At 49.0% G+C, this 18,443-nt stretch overlaps 3 protein-coding genes across 3 annotated transcripts; 1 reads left to right on the top strand and 2 right to left on the bottom strand.

The window, feature by feature from the left end:
- Positions 1-7,122: 7,122 nt before the first annotated feature.
- Positions 7,123-7,863, bottom strand: LOC127338607 (uncharacterized). Its single transcript, XM_051364653.1, has one exon. The coding sequence runs from the start codon at positions 7,780-7,782 to the stop codon at positions 7,264-7,266; it is 519 nt and encodes a 172-aa protein (XP_051220613.1). The 5' UTR covers positions 7,783-7,863; the 3' UTR covers positions 7,123-7,263.
- Positions 7,864-11,112: 3,249 nt separating this feature from the next.
- LOC127339910 (protein MAIN-LIKE 1-like) lies at positions 11,113-12,232 on the top strand. The gene is made up of 3 exons (XM_051365706.1): positions 11,113-11,388; positions 11,500-11,757; positions 12,137-12,232. Exons 1-3 carry the CDS (start codon positions 11,113-11,115, stop codon positions 12,230-12,232), a joined length of 630 nt encoding a protein of 209 aa, XP_051221666.1.
- A 521-nt stretch (positions 12,233-12,753) lies between these two features.
- Positions 12,754-14,121, bottom strand: LOC127339911 (uncharacterized). Its single transcript, XM_051365707.1, has one exon. The coding sequence runs from the start codon at positions 14,119-14,121 to the stop codon at positions 12,754-12,756; it is 1,368 nt and encodes a 455-aa protein (XP_051221667.1).
- Positions 14,122-18,443: the final 4,322 nt, after the last annotated feature.

Raw genomic sequence — 18,443 nt, 5'->3', positions numbered from 1 at the left:
CATTGATGGTGTGCAACTAAGCTGGCCGCCGAGTTCAGCTCTCCCAGACGCTGTAAGAAAACACGGTCTACATTGACTGCACAGTTTGCTATAAAATCAAGACTTGTTGATGCCGCATCCAGGGGCCGCATCCATGGCGGGATTCTGCTTCGGCGGATCTTGCCCTTTCCATCCCCACCTCTTCTTACTGCAATAAAGTGGAGGCTCTTGAAGCTGCTCCAGTAAGTGCTCAAATCCGTCGCCGTCGACCTCATCTCTGCCTACATCCCCAGATTCGTGGCAGTAATCTTGGGTCTGATGGTTGGCTGGTATCCCTGCTGTCGTGGCGCCGTGATTCGGGTGATTTTCTGAAGCAGCGTTGGGGTTCAAGATCTTTTTCTTCATGGAGCTTATCTGAAGCGCTCATGATCTGGGCGATGATTTCTTCAACGCCGGTGTGCTCAGGCAAGTTTTTTACCTCCTTTTGGAGGCCCTTCATCGACGCAGTCGCTGGGAGCTTTGCCAGGCCGATGGCAAGTGGTCCTGTCCCCGCCGTCGTCCATGGCTGCAGCGAGCTGCGTTTGCTGCTCCGCAGGGGAGAAGAGGAGAGACTAGATTGTAATCTCCGATCTTTTAGCAAAGTCTTTCCTACAAAAGCTAGGGACCTATGTGTGTTTTTCTCTTTCTATGGGGTCCTTTGTAATATATTTATACCTCCTCTGTTATTTTAATGAAAAGTTCAAGGCCCTTCTAGGGCGCTCCTCTGTTCAAAAAAAAATAAAAAATACGGCGCGAGGTCAAAAAAGAGAAGAAAAGAATGGTAAAAACAGGCTGTGTTCTCTGCTCCTCAGCTGCTCAACTCAGTAGCCGCCGCTGCACCATGGTAGATCCGCACATAATGAAGGTCGCTTGAATGTACTATTTCTTCTCTACTAGGGACCTATGTGTGTTTTACGGGAGTAGTAGGGATTACAAGTACACTGCTACTAGTTCGCAGTGCCGCAGAATAGAACCCGTAAAACGAAACTGAAAACTGGAATTCGAATTGGCGCGGGTAAGTTGAAGGCGATGATCATAGTTCATACATGAAGTAGATGCGTCAATTGCGCATCGATACATACATACTGCGGGGAATTGACATTATACTAGTACACCGGCAACCTAACCTAGCTAAAATGAGCAAAATGCGGCCTACTAGCTATGGCGCGCGCGGCGGTGCCGGTGCTGGCGGAGATCGTCGGCGGCGTGAAGACTTCACGCCTCGTCCCTGTCAAGCTCGACTATTTCGAGCTTGACCTTGCGGACGCGGGCCTCCCGGCGGGCCGCCTCGTACTCCCGTACCTGGCGGACGGCGTCGGCTTCTTCACGGCGGAAGCGGGCCCTCGCCTCCGCCTCGCTGATGGCGATCGTCTGCGCCATCACCGCGTCCTCCTCGTCACTATCGTGGACGTAGTCCCCGGCCGACAAGGTTGGAGAGCGCGCGGGGATGAGGCCGTCCTCCTCCTCGTTCGGCGCCACGGGCAGCCGCGGAGCGCGGCTGGATTGCCCGGAGGAGGAGCTCTCCGCCTGGTTGGCGTAGCGGGCGAGCTTCCCTGGGGGCGTGAGCCCCCAGTTGGTCCACCGGCGAGCGCTACGCTTGCGCGCGCCCTCGCTGCGGTTCCACTTCCGCCGCTCCGCCTCGCTGCGGAAGAAGGGCGGACGCGGCGGCGAATCGCCGCCGCCCAAACCTGCGGCTCCTCCACGGGAGGCCATCGCGCGGCGGTGGGTGGGTGATTGGTGGCTGTTCTGGCGTCGATTGCTTGTCGGAGCGGGGGTCTGGCGGCGGCGGAGGGAGAGGAGACGGCGGAGGGGAGTAGGGTTTGCGAACCGAACTCCCCTCCGCGATCCCTTTTAATAGGGGCCGTGCGGGGAAATGTTCGGGCCCCTGAACTCCGTATTCGAGCCGGCCCACTTTTTCGGGCGCTGATCTGCGCCAGTTTCGGCCCGAACCCGTAAACCCGCCGGAAAAGTTCGGTTCCGACGGGATTTACGGGCTCTGTTAGAGTTGCTCTAAAATGGGTAAACCGAGTAGTAGCTCTTCCCGTCGTCCCACTCCATCATGGCCATGCCATCCATGTACCACTCCGGTGAATGGGCCAAAGGCGGCGACCTCCATCTTCTGATCCGTCCAATACTCCACGAGGTTGCCGCCGCCGTTGTCCACGTCGAACGGCGCCGGCGAGCACCCGAACCCGTCGAAGCCGGACAGGATGATGATGATGTCGTCCAGGCCGCTGTCCTCCCAGCCCGCCTCCTCCTGGTGCAGGTGGATCGAGTCCAAGTCGTCCCAGCCTTCGCCGAAGTTATTGGCGGAGAGGCCGAACTGACGATGCATGCCGCGCCCTGCTGGCTCCTCCATCTAGACGGCCACCGACGCGTTCAGGAGCAGCTCGCCACCATCGATCTCCGACACCTCCATGGCGCCGTCACACTCGTGCTGCAGCTCCGCGATGCCCTCCATGTGTAGGACTAGCTAAGAAATGGAAAATGGAAGACGAGGGAAATGTGAGAAGTTCAGCATTTGATCATTGTAGAGTGGCGTGAATGTGGAGAAAATTACAAAAAAAAACCACCACAATAGAGGCTAGTGCTTCAAAATACCACCATTATTTGATTTTTTTTTTCAAAAAACCACCAGTCTACGGGTAACACGTAACAGATAGCATTGATTCGTGTCTAACAGTGGTTTAATGGCCAAACTGACATGTGGGTCCTGCTGCCAAGCTGATGTGGCATGTGCACTTTGCACGTGTCTAACAGTGGTTTAATGGCCAAACTGACATGTGGGTCCTGCTTCCAACCTGATGTGGCATGTGCACTTTGCAAAACAGCCCTGCATACATTATAAATTTTAATTTAGTGGGCCACTTTGTTTCTTACTTTTCTTATCCATTCCTTTTTTTCTTATTTTTTCTTATCCCACATTCCCCCTCCATGTCCGCCGCCCTCCCTCCTGACCAGCCTCAACTCGGCCGCTGCCCCTGCTCGGCCGGGACTCGCCTAGCTCGGCCGCCGCCATCCCTAGTCAGAGGGAAAGCGCTGCATGTGCTCGCAGGAGTCAGAGGGCGCCAGGATTCGGAGTGGAGGGTACGGGTAGGGATGCCGGTTGGTGGAGCAGGGCGGCGGCCGCGTCCATGGAGTACAGCCAGAGCTCGCCAGCGCTGCCCCATCCCGCTCTCGTCCGTTGGGCCCTGATCGTGCGCCGTCCGGAGCTCGCCGCCATGGCTGAAGGGAGCACCCGCGCTCGACTACGCTCGCCCCCGGATGGAGCTCGCCCAGCCGCGCCATGGCCGGAGAGAACAGCCTACACCCACGCTCACACGCGCCCGCCCGCGGCCGGAGATCGCCCAGCTGTGCCATGGCCGAGCTCGCCCTCGTCACCCCCTCGCAGATCTCGCCCGCTCTGGCGCTGGTCGAGCTCGTCGGCGCTGCCCTGCTCATATCCAGGAGGCGAGCCCCTACTCACAGCCGAGCCAAGCCCGTGGTCAACCTCCTCTCCCGGCGTCCATCACGGGCAAGCCAGGCAGCTGCTTTATGCGGGCATTTCAGCGAACAGATCGCGGGCGCTTGAGGCGACGTGGAGATGGAGGAGCAAGCACGGGGAGCGGAGCGCTTAGGCAGAGGCAGCCATGGAGCTGCGCGTTAGCGGACTGCAGGCGTCCAGCGGATGAGCGGCGACGAAAGTCTCAAGCCTAATCTTCATTTCTTTAGTGGGAACGTGAACGGCACTCGGAGCCCGCCGTCGTCAGCGTCGTGCTGCTATGCCGAACTCGCCCGGAAGGGAACGCCGTCATGCTCCTCACGTGGTGCTTCTGCTTCGCCTGCTCACCCCAACGGACGACGACAAGGTCCAGCAGCAAGCTCCACTGCTCGTCCTTGAGTGGTTCGATGGTGGCCGCCGCGCTTGAGCTGGCCAGGGACGCCACTATGCTCCTCCGTGCTGTTATTGCTCCACTGATGCGGCATCCCTGCAAGTCCCCACGCCATCCCTGCCTTCTCTGACCAACAATCTCTCCTTCTCACCTTCCTACTCGTTCTGCCATAACAAGCCATTGTCGGTCATTTGCGACGACATGCAGATTGGATCTTGTAGGGTTTCTGGTAGGATAGCGGTCAGATTGACTTTTCCAAGGTGTTCGTCCCCATTTCTTGATGTTCTTGTCCAGTTCTTGCTTTTGACGGTGTTCTGGGAGAAGGAAAACCCACTGCTGAATTGGCTGTTCCGGATCTTGTTCGGGTAAAATTCCTGATGCATCCCATTTCCAGTCCAGTAACGGCAACTGACAATGCTATGGATCGCCCCATCATCCACATATGCGCTCTCCTACTAACAAATGCCAGTGTGCTTACTTCCACCATCCCGGCCAGCTCTTGCTTTTTACATGGAGAAATTGGCTATTTATGGATTGATCAAACAATCAATCCATGGACAAATGCCCCGGATCTCATACTTAATTCACAATCGATCAACCACCCTGGTGTAGTTCTTGCAACAAGCCAACACGCACAAAGTTTCAGCTTGCAGGTGGACAATGGAGGGCACATGGTGAACGTTATTGCAATCACGTGCATCTGCACATTGTAGGTTTTTAGGAAAAAAACAGTAGTGACTTTTTGGTAGCATTTATTTTAAATAAACATTTGTAGGAACTTGGAAATGAAACCCGGCTTACATGCTTGTAGAACATCACTGTGACTCTGTGAGACATGTACTAATTGAGTCATTGGCCTTATTAAAGGAGATGCAAGACTTATAGCCAAAACATTAACCTAAACAGAGTACTTTTTCAATGAAGTCAAGAACACTGGCAGAACTATGACAAGATGCCAAGACCAGAATTTTCCTACGTCCACACTAAACCTTCGGTAAGGTTTTGTTATTGATCTATAAGTTCATATGTGCATCTTTTGTTTCTTCTAGAAAACTAATGCCTGAGTCTCAGTAAGATCATGTAATTATTAGGAAGAAGTACATCCATAATACTCCCACCATGGCATAATTTTTGCCATGATTGTAGTTCAAATTTGAACAAAAATCACGACAAGAGTTATGGAATGGAGGGACTATAAGACAAGACTATCAGATGCAAAGTCCATGGAGCTAGAAACATGTGGTCTAAGACAGTCAACATCCACTAAGTTGTTGTGTTTCCCGTATAGACATGGGGCAGACCGGCTGATTAAAGCGCCTACTGGCTCCAAAAGTCTGCTTGTTCACCATTGATGTGTGGCAAGGGAGCTGGCCAGCGGGGTTCAGCCGCCCAGGACGGTTCAGGCTCCTTCAGAACCCTTCCCCTTGTCCCAAAAATACTGTCCACAATACCATTCTTGAATGAAAGCAGTGGGATTTGTAGTTCTAACCAGTAATGACAGCCATTTGACTTGACCAAAAGTTATGGGTTTATCCCGACGGAGCAGGGAAGCACGACTCAAACTTGAAACTACACATTGGATTTTTTCAAGGAAGGTAATACCTAGTACGATTTACATGTTCATATCTTGTTGCATACACCTAACCACACGATTCGTGGACCATAGGAAGATATTGTTAACGTGATCGCAAGTGAACGACCTTATTCAGCGTATCTTGTTCGTTTCAAATTCCCAATGCATCCCGCTCCTAGTGCAGTGACGTACCTGATAACGCTATCTATCTCCCCCTCATCCTCATATCCAATCTGCTACTAACAAATGTAAATCTATTATTCATTGGACAATGGCTCCGGAGAGTCCTAGTTTCCACCATTCTAGTCACTTTATATGGATAAATTTAGCTATTTATAGGTGGACCAACCAAAATAAATCCATTATTCATCGGACAATGTCTCCAGATCTCATACTTAATTCACAATAGAGCCACATGGTGTAGTTCTTGCAACAAGCACAAAGCTTCAGCTTGCAGGTTGACAATGGAGGCTACATGGTAAAAGTTACTGCACTCTGCAGTCACGCGCATGTATACCTTCTATTTTTATAAAACGAATTCATAATCTTTTGGTAGCATTTATTTAGATAAAGATTCGTAGGAACTTGAAAAGTGAAGCCCGAATATGCTTGTAAAACATCGCTATGAGACATCGACTCTCATTGGCCTTTGTTGTCCGTATGGAAAATAAATTATACTAGCTATTTATTAAAGAAGATAAAAAACATTATAGCCAAAACGTCAACCTATAGACAGAGCAGATAATAAAGTAAAAAAAGGCAGAACCATGACAGGATGCCATGACCAAAATGTTAACTACGTCCTCACTATATTTTCGGTAAGGTTGTATCTATAATAATCTATATAAGTTCTCTAACGCCGAGTCTCAAAAGGGCACGTAATTATTAGAATTTCATGCATATGTAATATAATTATCTGATGCAAAATGCACGGTACTCGAATTAAAACGATGGCACAAAGCACGTTTACGTGAGCACTGTTGAAGTAGAAACAGGTGGTTTAAGACAGTCTCCATTGACCAAGTTGTTGGGTTTCCGGTACACCCTTGGAAGTGACTTGGGAACTTGGCCTACTAGCTCCAAGAATTAGTGTGTTCACCCTTGATGTGTGCAACTGAACTGGCCACCGGGTTCAGCTCTCCCAGACGTCGTAAAAAAATAGGGTCCACATCACTGCACAGTTCGCTGTAAAATCAAGACTAACTGATGCGACGGGAGGTGAGAAAAAAAGAATGGTAAAAATAGGTTGTGTTCTCTGCTCCTGGGCTGCTAAACTCAGTAGCCATGGTAGATCCGAACATAGTGAAGTTGTGAAGGTCCCTTGAATGTACTCCCCCCAATCATATTATTTGATACTAAAATGGATGTATCTACAACTAAAAATATGTCTAAATACATCTATATTAGTATTAAGTAATATGAATCGGAGGACTATTTCTGCTGGTACCACACTAGTATGCTATCATGGTCGAAGTCGCTTTTTAGAAGAGTCGATAATAGAGTGACTACTGTGTGAGTAGATAGTATTGTAGAGTTTAGTTATGATCATTCCTGCCGGTTTACACATACATTTCGTCTATGATGTGTACTTAAATATGCACATGCATGCGGTTCTTCATCTATTTTAATCTACCAGACTTGGTCGCAAACACAACTGAATCAGTCGAACCATCAGGAACTCGCGCTCTTTTCAGCAAATTCAGGTTGTGAAAATTTGCAAAATGCAGACATACATCTACCAGAAACTAACATTTTCCAGTTCAAAGCTCACACATACAAGTACACTGCTACTATTTCGCTTCACTCCCACAATGGACTGCCACACGGTTGCTCCATGCAGGCCTCGCCGCCGCTGTAAGATGGGTGAAATGAGTAGTAGCTCCTCTCGCCGTCCCACTCCATGGCCATGCCATCCATGTACCACTCCCCCACGCTGTCGCCAGTGAATGGGCCAAAAGCATCGCTCTCAATCTCATGATCCGTCCAGTAGTCCACGGGGTTGCAACCGCCGCCGCCGTCGTCTACGACGTGCGGCGCCGGCGAGCACCCGCACCAGTCGAAGCCGGACAGGATGATGCCGTCCAGCCCGCAGTCCTCGCAGCCTGCCTCCTCCTGGTGCGGGTGGACCGATTCCAGGTCGCCCCAGCCGTCATCGACGTCGTCGACGGGGAAGCCGACTCGACGAAGATGCTTGCCGCCCCCCGCCACCTCCTCCTCCTCTTCCTGTTCGGCGGCCAGCGACGCGTCCGGAAGCTCTACGAGCAGGTCGGTGCCGTAAACCTCCGGAACCTCGTGCTGCAGCTCCGCGATGCACTCCATGTACGTGTAGACTGGGAAATCGAAAATGCAAGGAGAAATGTGAGAAGATTCAGCTTTTGATCATTGTAGGATGGTGTGATGAAATGTGAAGCGTTTTTATAGCACAAAAAGGTGGGACGTGCCAGCTGTGTGTACAGACCCGGTCGGTCTCTCGCGCCTAAGAGCAATTCCAATAGGGCAGCCGGTTGCTGGCTATAAGGCCAACTATAGTCAGCTTATAGCTAACTTGTACAATAGTTGGCTTTAAGGATTGATAACTTTATGTGTAAAAGGCCCACCACACATGCTCACAAAGTCTTAGAAAGACGCGTCTGCTGCTTCTTGCATGAGAGCCCATCTCTCTTCTCTCTCCACTTCTCTCTCATCCACCTAAGCAAAACAACACAATTTTAATTCTTATAGCCTGGTGAGTCAGCCTTATTGTACTTGCTCTAAAGCGGCCCGCATGCATGTGTGTGGACCGGACGGTGGGCATTGATCGAGTTAGTGCTGCTTGGCCTGATCATGGATTGATTGCTTCTGGTGGAGCAATCTAATTACTGTATTTTGTATAAATGCGGCTTCGCCCGGCTGCACCTATTACTAATTGTGGCTACAGCTTGTGATACAGATCAAGACATGATTAAGCCAGAAAGTTGTCCATATTTAATTGAAGTTGCTGAGAAGACATCTCGTAGTGGCTGAGACTGGAGAAGACAATGGAAACAATGCTGAGACGATATTCAAGTTAGAACCACAACATTTATTATGGATTGGAGGGAGTAATGTAATTTGTTTACGATTGCCCTGTCCAGTGCAGAGGATGACATCAACAAACAAGAGCTTTGAAGATATGTAGATTACTATGTTCTGAACAAGCCAAATATAATCAACTAGACCTAGATGAACATGAACTATTGTAAAAAGACAAAGAGCCCCTTTTCAAAGAACGCGACATTATTAATTATTTTAGTCACGGTTATTTGATTTGCTTCCAAGTTCAATCCTTACACCTTGAAAGATCACAATGTCAGGAGCATAGAGTACACTGCTCGACCTTGAAACTGCACATTGGATTCATCCAATAAGGGTGATACTGATACCTAGTCCGTTCTACATGCTCACTTCTAACTGCACATATCAGAAATTTTGACGAAAAGGATCACTTGCTCCAATGAATTGCCAAAAAAGACCACCTGCAAAAAATATTGCCAAAAAAGACCACCTTCCTATGGCGGCAAGGCGTGCCAAGCAACACGTGGTGCATGCCGTCGCTGATGTTGGCGGCAGAGCCTGCCGCCACTGTGCCTGGCGGCACGTTAGAAAGCCAGTCCACTCCGTTAGCCAGCATTGAGGCAGTGGGCCATGCCGCCACCGGCGTTGGCGGCAAGACATGCCACGGTCCTTTTCTTATAATCCATCCTTCCCCTTGCATTCAAAGCGGACGGAACGAAGGGGCACTGCTAGCCAGGGTACGTTGAGTGCATTATAACACATGACATCTCCAACGGAGCAACGCAAAAGGGACGTTGAGTGACCGTTTGCGTTCGTGCAGTCAAAAAATACGTCTGAACCCTGCTCTAGCGGGACGATGCATAGTGATCGGGCAATCCGTGGAGACGCAAACACGGCACAAATTTGCGTCCGGGATGCATCGCGGCGGACGCTGCGCGGACGCGCAAAGTGACCACTCATTTTTCCAATGGGCCCTTTTTATAGGCCGGATGGAGGCGGGGGAGCGGTGGCGCTCATTAACGTCGGCACGCCGAGCTAGGCGCGACAAGACGCGTCGATGCGCCTCTGCGGGAACTGCACCGTCGCTACGCCTCTGCGGGAGCTGCACCGTCGCTGCGCGCCAATAACTTCCATCACGAGGTAGGCGACGGTTAGGTTAAAATTTATTGTGCCGCTGACGGGTCGGCCCCGTGTCGCTTCGCCTCGCTTTTCGTTGTGTCCGGCGTCCCCGGTGCGTCTCCTGTGGGGCGGGGACGGGCTCGGGGCGCCGGACACCGTATCGGAGCGCGCCGGACAAAAAACAGGTTTAGGGGACGCGGCTGGAAGCTTTTTTTATCCGGCGCGTCCCAAATAGTTTTGGAGAACGCATTGGGGGACGCGACTGAAGATACTCTTAGACTGACGGAAATAGCGTAGGTGGACATTTTAGACGTCGCTCCATTGAAAATATGGTCGATTTTGACAAAATTGACCTAGTTCTGGTAACAACGCACAAAATAACCTGTCCCAGAAAAGATTTCACGATTTGACCCTTTTTCTTGGCGCCGCACCGGACGGAGCCAAGCTCCATACCATAACGCCACGGGTGAAGGCGCCATGGTCGCATGACGCCGCGCCTAATGGCGTCATGCGTGCACGACGCCGCGGCTGGTGGCGCTATGCCCCCCGACTTAAAACAACGCGAGCCCCTCTGGTACCCCTTCGTCCAGAGATTCCAGAGACAGAGACGCGGGCAAGCATGGCGCCGCCGCACCCGCCTCTCTCCCCATCCCTCAAATCCCTACTCTAAAGCCTCCAATCCTTCTCTCTCTTTGGTGGATCTACTTCCCCTCCGAAATCTGAAGGTATTCCCCATCGATTTTCCTCCGAATTTTTGGTTTAAGGCAAGGTTTGGCCGGTTTTGGGTAACCCTAGTTCATCCCCAAATTAAGTAGATTTTCCATCGATTTTCCTCCGAGATTTCATGGCTTGACATGTGTGACAACCTTGTGGTTATTAGGGGTTAGTAGATCTGTGAGGTATTGTTAGGTTGGTAATGTTGGATTATAAATCTTGCCTACCATGTTTCCCTCAAATATTTGTATTAGCAATGAAATAGAATTGTTCACATATGTAGGATGGAAATATAATTGTTCTTATTCTCAATGTGTTCTTATTGTTATGAAATAGTTATACCGGTTTTTTCTTATAATATGTAGTAACTTGTTTATATTTGCTCACATATGTAGGATGGAACCGGAATCTATTCTAGATGACCATTATGACAAATGGCACCGCGGAAGGATTATGGCGGAGAAAGGGGAGGTTTTGAAATGGTTGCACTTGAGGTGCCATGAGGTCCATGGCAAGAAGATGCCATATGACGAGCGATACACACAATATATCAAGAAGACCGGACTTCTCCCTTTCGTGCACCTTGTGTCCCGGTCGACGCCGCATATGAACCCATGCGCGATCACGGCACTAGTTGATCGATGGAGACCGGAGACACATAGTTTCCACTTGCCTTGTGGGGAGATGACAGTGACTCTGCAAGATGTTTCCATGATCTTGGCACTTCCTATCAAAGGGGAGCCTGTGTGTCGTAACACATCTTCTGATGGATGGCGTGAAGCGATGAGGGATCTCATTGGGAACGCGCCGACGAGGGAGAAGATGTCTGCTGGTGCTCCTTATTCTTGGATCCAAAGGAACTTCAAGAAGTGCCCCGAGGGCGCCGAGGACGAGGTGGTTGAGATGTATGATCGGGCGTACTTGTGGTATGTTGTGAGTAGGGTTCTTTTCTCAGACGGCACTGGATCGAATGCCTCCTTCATGTGGCTCCAGCTATTTGCGGGTTGGGAACATAATCTCAGTTGGGGAACAGTTGCACTCGCTTACTTATACCGACAGGTAATAACTTGTACCACCTGGATTGTTGTCTTTCTTCGCTACATTGTTCATTACTTGTATCCTGGATTGTTGTCTTTATTCGCTATATACATATTGTTTTTGAATGTGCAGTTGGACGACGCGTGTTGCAAAACAGGAAAAGGAGTAAGTATTGGTGGTTGTATGCTTCTATTGTCCATATGGTCGTGGTTGCGCTTGCCAGTTGGCCGTCCCATTGAGATGCGCCGAAATGATTGGAATGATCATAGAGACCCTTTACGTTTTCCTACCGCGGCGTACATATGGGACAATACTGAACCTTTCCATGGTGAATCTAAGGAATGCTACATGAGGTACATCAGCCAACTCGACACTCTTACCCCGGAGAAGGTAATAACTTGATTGGTCTTTATTTCAATTTGCTTTCCACCACATGGCTCAACCAACCTGAGGCTTGTATTACGCATAGGTGACATGGGAGCCCTATGGAGAGCCCAGGAGTATTGCTCGAAATATATTGTTTAGGCTGAACCCGAAGTGTCTAGAAGAAGCACATCTTTGGCGGATGACTTGTCCGTTGATATGCTTTTATGCAGTTGAGTACCATCTACCAGATCGGGTGATGAGACAGTTTGGTTTGTTCCAAGAGACCCCGCCGCCATGGAAGGACACTAGAATAGAGTTGCACGCGTGAGTCCTTCATACATAACATATTCATGACCTACTGAATATACTGCTGAATATACTGACTATGAATTATAACTTTCAGGTTGGACAAAATAAGGCAGAAGAAGGAGAAGAATTGGCTCTGGTCCAAATACGGTTGAAATCTCCCCGCCCAGGTAGCCTTCATCGCTTCAATTGAGTGCTCCTCCATCCGTACTGTATCCGGATGATTAAGACCCACTTTACGGACGCATGCCGCCGTTATCAAGTGTGAACAAGGGAGATGGTACAATGTTGGCCTCTGGCACGAGCATGTTCCTTTGCGCAGCCAAACCTCGAATGACAGTCCACCGTGTTGTACACCTCCTCTCGTGGTTCCTCCTGGCTCATTAACTTGATAGATCAATTCTTCACTATCAAAGCACTCACACGTTTGTGTGCTTGACTTCTTTGATTGGTACTCCATCCAACTGTCGACCACCGGTGGATACTTGTACTTCTTTTTTTGCTTGTTAAACCCTAGAATCTGCCTATTTGTTTCCTCGCTATAATTTAGGAAATACTCGTTCAACTTTTCAAAGGTATATTCCGCTATTGCTGTCACAGGCAATTGATGGACACCTCTCAAAACACTATTGAAGCATTCGGCCATATTGGATGTCATGTCACCGTACCTCATACCACCATAGTCATAAGCTCGTGCCCACTTCGACCTCTCTGTCATGTTCCTTCTGAGAAACTCCTTGCCCCATCGTTGGTGAGACCATACAATCTGTTGTACAACTTAGTAAAATGTCGAGCGGTGAAAGCGAAACAACAATCTTGTAGATCGTCTGCAAGCTCTTTGTTCCCACATGCTCTGTAGAAGTTGGACACGAAATGCCTGGAGCACCATCGATGGTGCACACGAGCGCACCCTGGAATGTCCTTCTCAACTGCGTTGAGTATCCCTTGATGGCGATCTGAGATGACGCAAACCTCTCTGGTCGGTTCAATAACCTTTGTCCTCACTAGGTGCATGAACCATTCCCAATTGTCATTGTTCTCCACAGTTACCAAAGCAAAAGCCAAAGGCAACAATTGGTTCGCAGCGTCATGAGCTATGGCAACCAACATTGTGCCCTTGAACCTCCCGGTCAAAAATGTGCCATCAATGGATATAACCGGCCTGCAATGCTTGAATGCCCTTATGCTTGGCCCGAATGCCCAAAATGCACGGCCAAATACTCGGACACTTTCACCTTTCATAGTCCTAGTCTTTGTTCCAAGAGGCTCCACCACATGATATGTTCCCGGGTTTCTTGCCGCCATAGCTCCCAACAACCTAGGGAGGCGGTTATATGCTTCTTTCCAATCACCATACAAAATCTTAAATGCCGCTTGCTTGGCCTTCCACGCCTTCCCATACTTCACCTTGTAACCAAATAGTTCATTTATCAAGTCTATCACCCCCTTAATTGTATATGTAGGGAGTGACCTTATGTTATTGGCAACTCTATAAGCAATGAAAGCGGAGGACAATTGACGGTGATCATCCGCAACTGTGGTATCACGGATATCCTTGCCACTGCATGTATGCATAGATTGGCAAGTTACAATGCTCCATTGTGGCCCTCCTCTGAATGGTCTTGCACGCACAACCCACGAACATCCTTTGTCCTCACACTTGACTGTGTAGCGCACCTTAGCATCCGAGTGAACCACCTTGTACGGTCGATGGTACTTAACCGCGTAGTCCTTGATCCACATTTGAAATTCCAACAAGCTTTGAAATTTCACTCCGGGATTAATCCCATACTTTTTGGGTTTCCTATCCTTTTTAGCGGATACCCTTGGTTCAAGCACTCTACTAATACCACCATCAACTATAGCCTTATTCGCAAGGCTAAGATCTCGGAACAATGATGGGCGATGAGCACGGCCCACCACCTTCTTGTGAGCTGCGGCTTCTTTAACCGTTAGCCCATCCTCATCAACATCTTCGTCGGGCCCTTCATCCTCACATGCATCACTTGGCTCCATCCACTTCAAATCGAATCGAATTATTTCAACAACCTCGGCGTAGGTAGGACTAGTGGTGAATACCATAACTACCTCCTTTGGGTCAACACACTCGGCATTCCCTTTCAAAAAAGCCGCTTTGTCCATATGATGAACATTCACAATTCTTGCCATCTAAAAAAATGACAACAATCCAAATGCAACAAGATCTTTCATAACCCTAACCCTAAGCACCAATTTGAACACCTAATGTTTCATAGTCATCAAACCAAGAACCATTGGCCAGAGTTTCATTATGCAAGATCTAGGGTTTCATTACTTGAGAAAAAAAGCACCAAATCCACGAAATTAATTGGACCAAAAGGGGGAGAATAGGAGAGATTACCTCTTGGGCCTAAAGGGAGTCGAAATCCACCAAGAAACGCCACAGATCTGAGAGATTTGATGGAGAAATTAGGTGGGGAAGTGAGAGAGAGACGAACCACTGCTTCAGCCCGCGTCTCTGTCTCTGGACGAAGGGGTACGAGAGGGGCTGGTCGCGTCGTTTTAAGTCGGGGGGCATAGCGCCACCAGCCGCGGCGTCGTGCGACCATGGCACCTTCACCCGTGGCGTTATGGTGTGGAGCTTGGCTCCGTCCGGTGCGGCGCCAAGAAAAAGGGTCAAATCGTGAAATCTTTTCTGGGACAGGTTATTTTGTGCGTTGTTACCAGAAATAGGTCAATTTTGTCAAAATCGACGAAAATATGCCCTGATCGATCCCTCCATCAGTGGTATATTAAATCTGGCTCTTTCCCGCTCCCACATACTAAGGACCAAACTCGTTTACGGCAACCAACTATGGTGGCAGAAGCTGCATTCCAAGTGCGCTGTGTTTTCCTGGGCAAACTGCCGCGCGAGCGAGGACTGTCGGCCATACGTGCGTGAGCTCTGACTGCAGTCTTGCCGCCAACGCCTGTGGCGGCATGGGCCACTGCCTCGATGCTGGCTAACGGAGCTGGCCGGCCTTCTAACGTGCCGCCAGGGACAGCGGCGGCAGGCCCTGCCGCCAAGATCACCGATGGCAGGTGCCACGTGTTGCTTTGGCATGCCCTGCCGCTAGAGGGAGGTGGTCTTTTTTGGCAATATTTTTTGCAGGTGATCTTTTCTAGCAATTTGTTGAAGCAGGTGGTTCTTTTCGTCAAAAATTCCACATATCAACCCGCATTATCAGCGACTGTGAGATGTAGACTTGTAGTTAGCGTGATTGCAAGCGAGTGACCTCCACCTTTCTAGCTTGCGGACCAAATTTCCTATGCATCCTGTTCCCATTCCATTGAATGGTAACCGTCATCGCTATTGATCGCATCCTCGTCCTCATGTCCACTCCTACTAACAAATGTAAGTGCGCTTGCTTCCACCATTCCAACCTGCCCGCTGGCTTTTATATGGAGAAATCGGTAATTTATGAATGAACCAACCAGATCAACCCGTGGACAAATGATCAGGATCTCATACTTAATTCTTCGTATACCTTTTGAAAGGCTATGTTATTGATCTATAGATTTTGTTTCTTCTATAAATGTAACGTGGAGTCTTGAAAAGAGCTTGTAGTTTGTAGCATGTACTCCCTCCGTTCACTACTATAAGATCACATGCAAAGTGCACGACACTCGGAAAGACAACGATGGCAAAAAACATGTTTACGCAAGCAGTCATGAACTAGAAACAGGTGGTTTAAGACGGTCTCCATGGACTAAGTTATTGCGTTTCCCGTACAAACTGTTGGATAATTAGGCACAATTTTCATGATTAATTCTAGAATATTAAGCATGACGACAGTAACTACTAACATGTGAAACTCGAACATACTAGATGCAGTGATCAACATGAACAGTAGCAGAGCAAACAATACAACATCCATCGCTAAACAGATCGAGATATGTCGCACGTACCGATCTGGTGGAGGTGGCGGTGAAGGTGTAGCAGACGATGTCGCAGCAGTAACGTTGTTGACGACGGGGACGACGGGTCGAAGTAGACGGTGTTGTAGACGACGGTAGGCAGCACCGCCCGATTTGGACGGAAGGCGACCCGTGATGAAGAGTTTGAGCAGTCGCGCAGAGCGCTTCCCAAAAACCTAATTCGCCATCTCCCGTACAGGATCGCAAGGACGAGTGGTTCCGGAGACCTGCTCTCCCGTTCGCTGATGCACGTCGGCGCGCGGGATGGAGTAGGCTACGATGGCGGCGCAAGCAGAGAGATGTGGAAACCCTAACTCGTGTATTAGATGTGTTTCTGTGGTTGCCGGGTAGGAGATTATATAGGCTCGGGAAACCCTAGGCAACGTGGGCCACACCCACGTCGCACGAACGTTTCGAGTCGGTAACAGATAGCCCACGATCCGGGAGCGACCCGAACCGACTAACTGCGACGCGTCCGTCTAGGACTCTGTTCGTTTTCCTGAGCTGCAAAAAATAAGGAAAGTCTCGGCTCGAGGCTCAATCCACTCACCACGAGCGCGGCGCGCGCGTCGTGACGTGTCGTGTCGAGTCGAGTCGAGACGAGCAAGCGAGGAGGAGGAGGAGCGCGCGCGTGTAGCACTCCTATTCTCACTCACTTACTAGTGGTGGAACAACCCACCTTATAAGGTGGTCTAACTTCCTCCCAACTTTCCATGTGGGACTAAACTTTCCACCTCTTGCCACTCCCTAGTGAGCTGCCACCAACTTGGGCTCAAACTCACAAGGCTACCACTATGTGGGCTTTGAGATTTATAGGGAAATCTGAAATCTAGTATGGACCACTTAAAGTGGGCCCAATATTTCAACAATCCCCCACCAGATCTCAAATCCCATTTAGAGATTTACCAATACTCACTGCTTGTTTATATACCAGTGTTTCAGCGGAGACTGTTAAGTTGAACTTCCGCCTAGAACCTTAAGCTACATCCATTCACACTTGAACAATGGACTAAGCCTTGAATTGCAAGTTTTGCATGAACAGGGTTTCACTCAAAGTCATGACCAGTACATGGCTGCCAGTAGCCTACCCCGTGGGTGAAGCATATGCGTCATACTTCGTGCTCTCTTCATGAGTTTACTAGAGATCACCCAAATCTCATAGATTGCGACGTTTAACAATCGGACTCATATAGGTGTGTTATTTCAAGAATGCTCTGTAGGACAGCATCTTTGCTATAATAGCCAACATACACACATTAAGGCTTGTTGCCAACCTGCCTTACAGCAATTGAGAGTTGTGCATCTTCACATAGAGAGGGTTACATAATACTCTCCTCAATTAAACCACTAGTTTGTTCTTCCCAGGTCCTAATTCACGGGATCTCCGATCACAAAGGTTGGGTTGCCACTATGGTGTAACATCAACGGGTCTCAAACCCATCTCCCTCGATGCACTTTCTATCACATTACGTGATAGTCCCTTTGTAAAGGGATCTGCCAGGTTTTGTCTGTTTGAATATATGTAACAGTTATTACTCCAGAGTTTCGCAATTTCCTGACAGACTTCAAACGTCTCTTGACGTGTCTTGATGACTTCGCGTTATCCTTAGAATTGTTCACTTTGACAATTACAGTTTGATTGTCACAATTCAAAAGAATTGCCGGTACAGGTTTTTCAACCACAGGCAAGTCCATCAAGAGCTCACGCAACCATTCTGATTCAACAGTGGTTGTGTCCAAAGCAGTAAATTCTGCTTCCATAGTTGACCTCGTCAATATGGTTTGCTTACAAGATCTTCATGACACTGCGCCACCTCCAAAGGTAAATACATATCCGCTAGTGGCGTAGAGATCAGCTACATCAAAGATCCAATTTGAATCACTATATCCTTCAAGCACAGCTGGGTGCCCTGAATAGTGAATCCCATAACTCATTGTACTACATAGGTAGCGCATGACCCTATCAAGTGCATGCCAATGATCAGTACCCGGGTTTGACATGAACCTACTCAACTTGCTAACAGCAAAAGAGATGTCGGGTCTAGTCGCGCTCGCTAAGTACATGAGTGAGCCAACGATCTGAGAATATCTCAATTGATCTATGGCAATCCTCCGGTTCTTGCGTAGTGTCACACTGGGATCATAAGGTGTTGGAGAAGACTTGTGATATGTCTCCGACGTATTGATAATTTCTTATGTTCCATGCCACATTATTGATGATATCTACATGTTTTATGCACACTTTATGTCATATTCGTGCATTTTCTGGAACTAACCTATTAACAAGATGCCGAAGTGCCAGTTGCTGTTTTCTGCTGTTTTTTGTTTCAGAAATCCTAGTAAGGAAATATTCTCGGAATTGGACGAAATCAACGTCCAGGGTCCTATTTTGCCACGAAGCTTCCAGAAGACCGAAGAGGAGATGAAGTGGGGCCACGAGGTGGCCACACCCTAGGGCGGCGCGGCCC

Source organism: Lolium perenne, chromosome 3, assembly GCF_019359855.2.
Source record: "Lolium perenne isolate Kyuss_39 chromosome 3, Kyuss_2.0, whole genome shotgun sequence".
In the NCBI taxonomy this organism is placed as follows: domain Eukaryota; kingdom Viridiplantae; phylum Streptophyta; class Magnoliopsida; order Poales; family Poaceae; genus Lolium; species Lolium perenne.
The sequence above is the reverse complement of the archived record's forward strand: the minus strand, read 5'-3'. Positions and strand labels throughout refer to the sequence as shown.

Bases quoted from the DNA above. Each gene is read 5' to 3' on its own strand.
- LOC127338607 (XM_051364653.1), bottom strand. From the start codon at position 7,782: ATGGAGTGCATCGCGGAGCTGCAGCACGAGGTTCCGGAGGTTTACGGC.
- LOC127339910 (XM_051365706.1), top strand. From the start codon at position 11,113: ATGAGGGATCTCATTGGGAACGCGCCGACGAGGGAGAAGATGTCTGCT. The intron at 11,389-11,499 runs GTAATAACTTGT...TTGAATGTGCAG, and splicing joins TCGCTTACTTATACCGACAG to TTGGACGACGCGTGTTGCAA. The intron at 11,758-12,136 runs GTAATAACTTGA...TATAACTTTCAG, and splicing joins ACACTCTTACCCCGGAGAAG to GTTGGACAAAATAAGGCAGA.
- LOC127339911 (XM_051365707.1), bottom strand. From the start codon at position 14,121: ATGGTATTCACCACTAGTCCTACCTACGCCGAGGTTGTTGAAATAATT.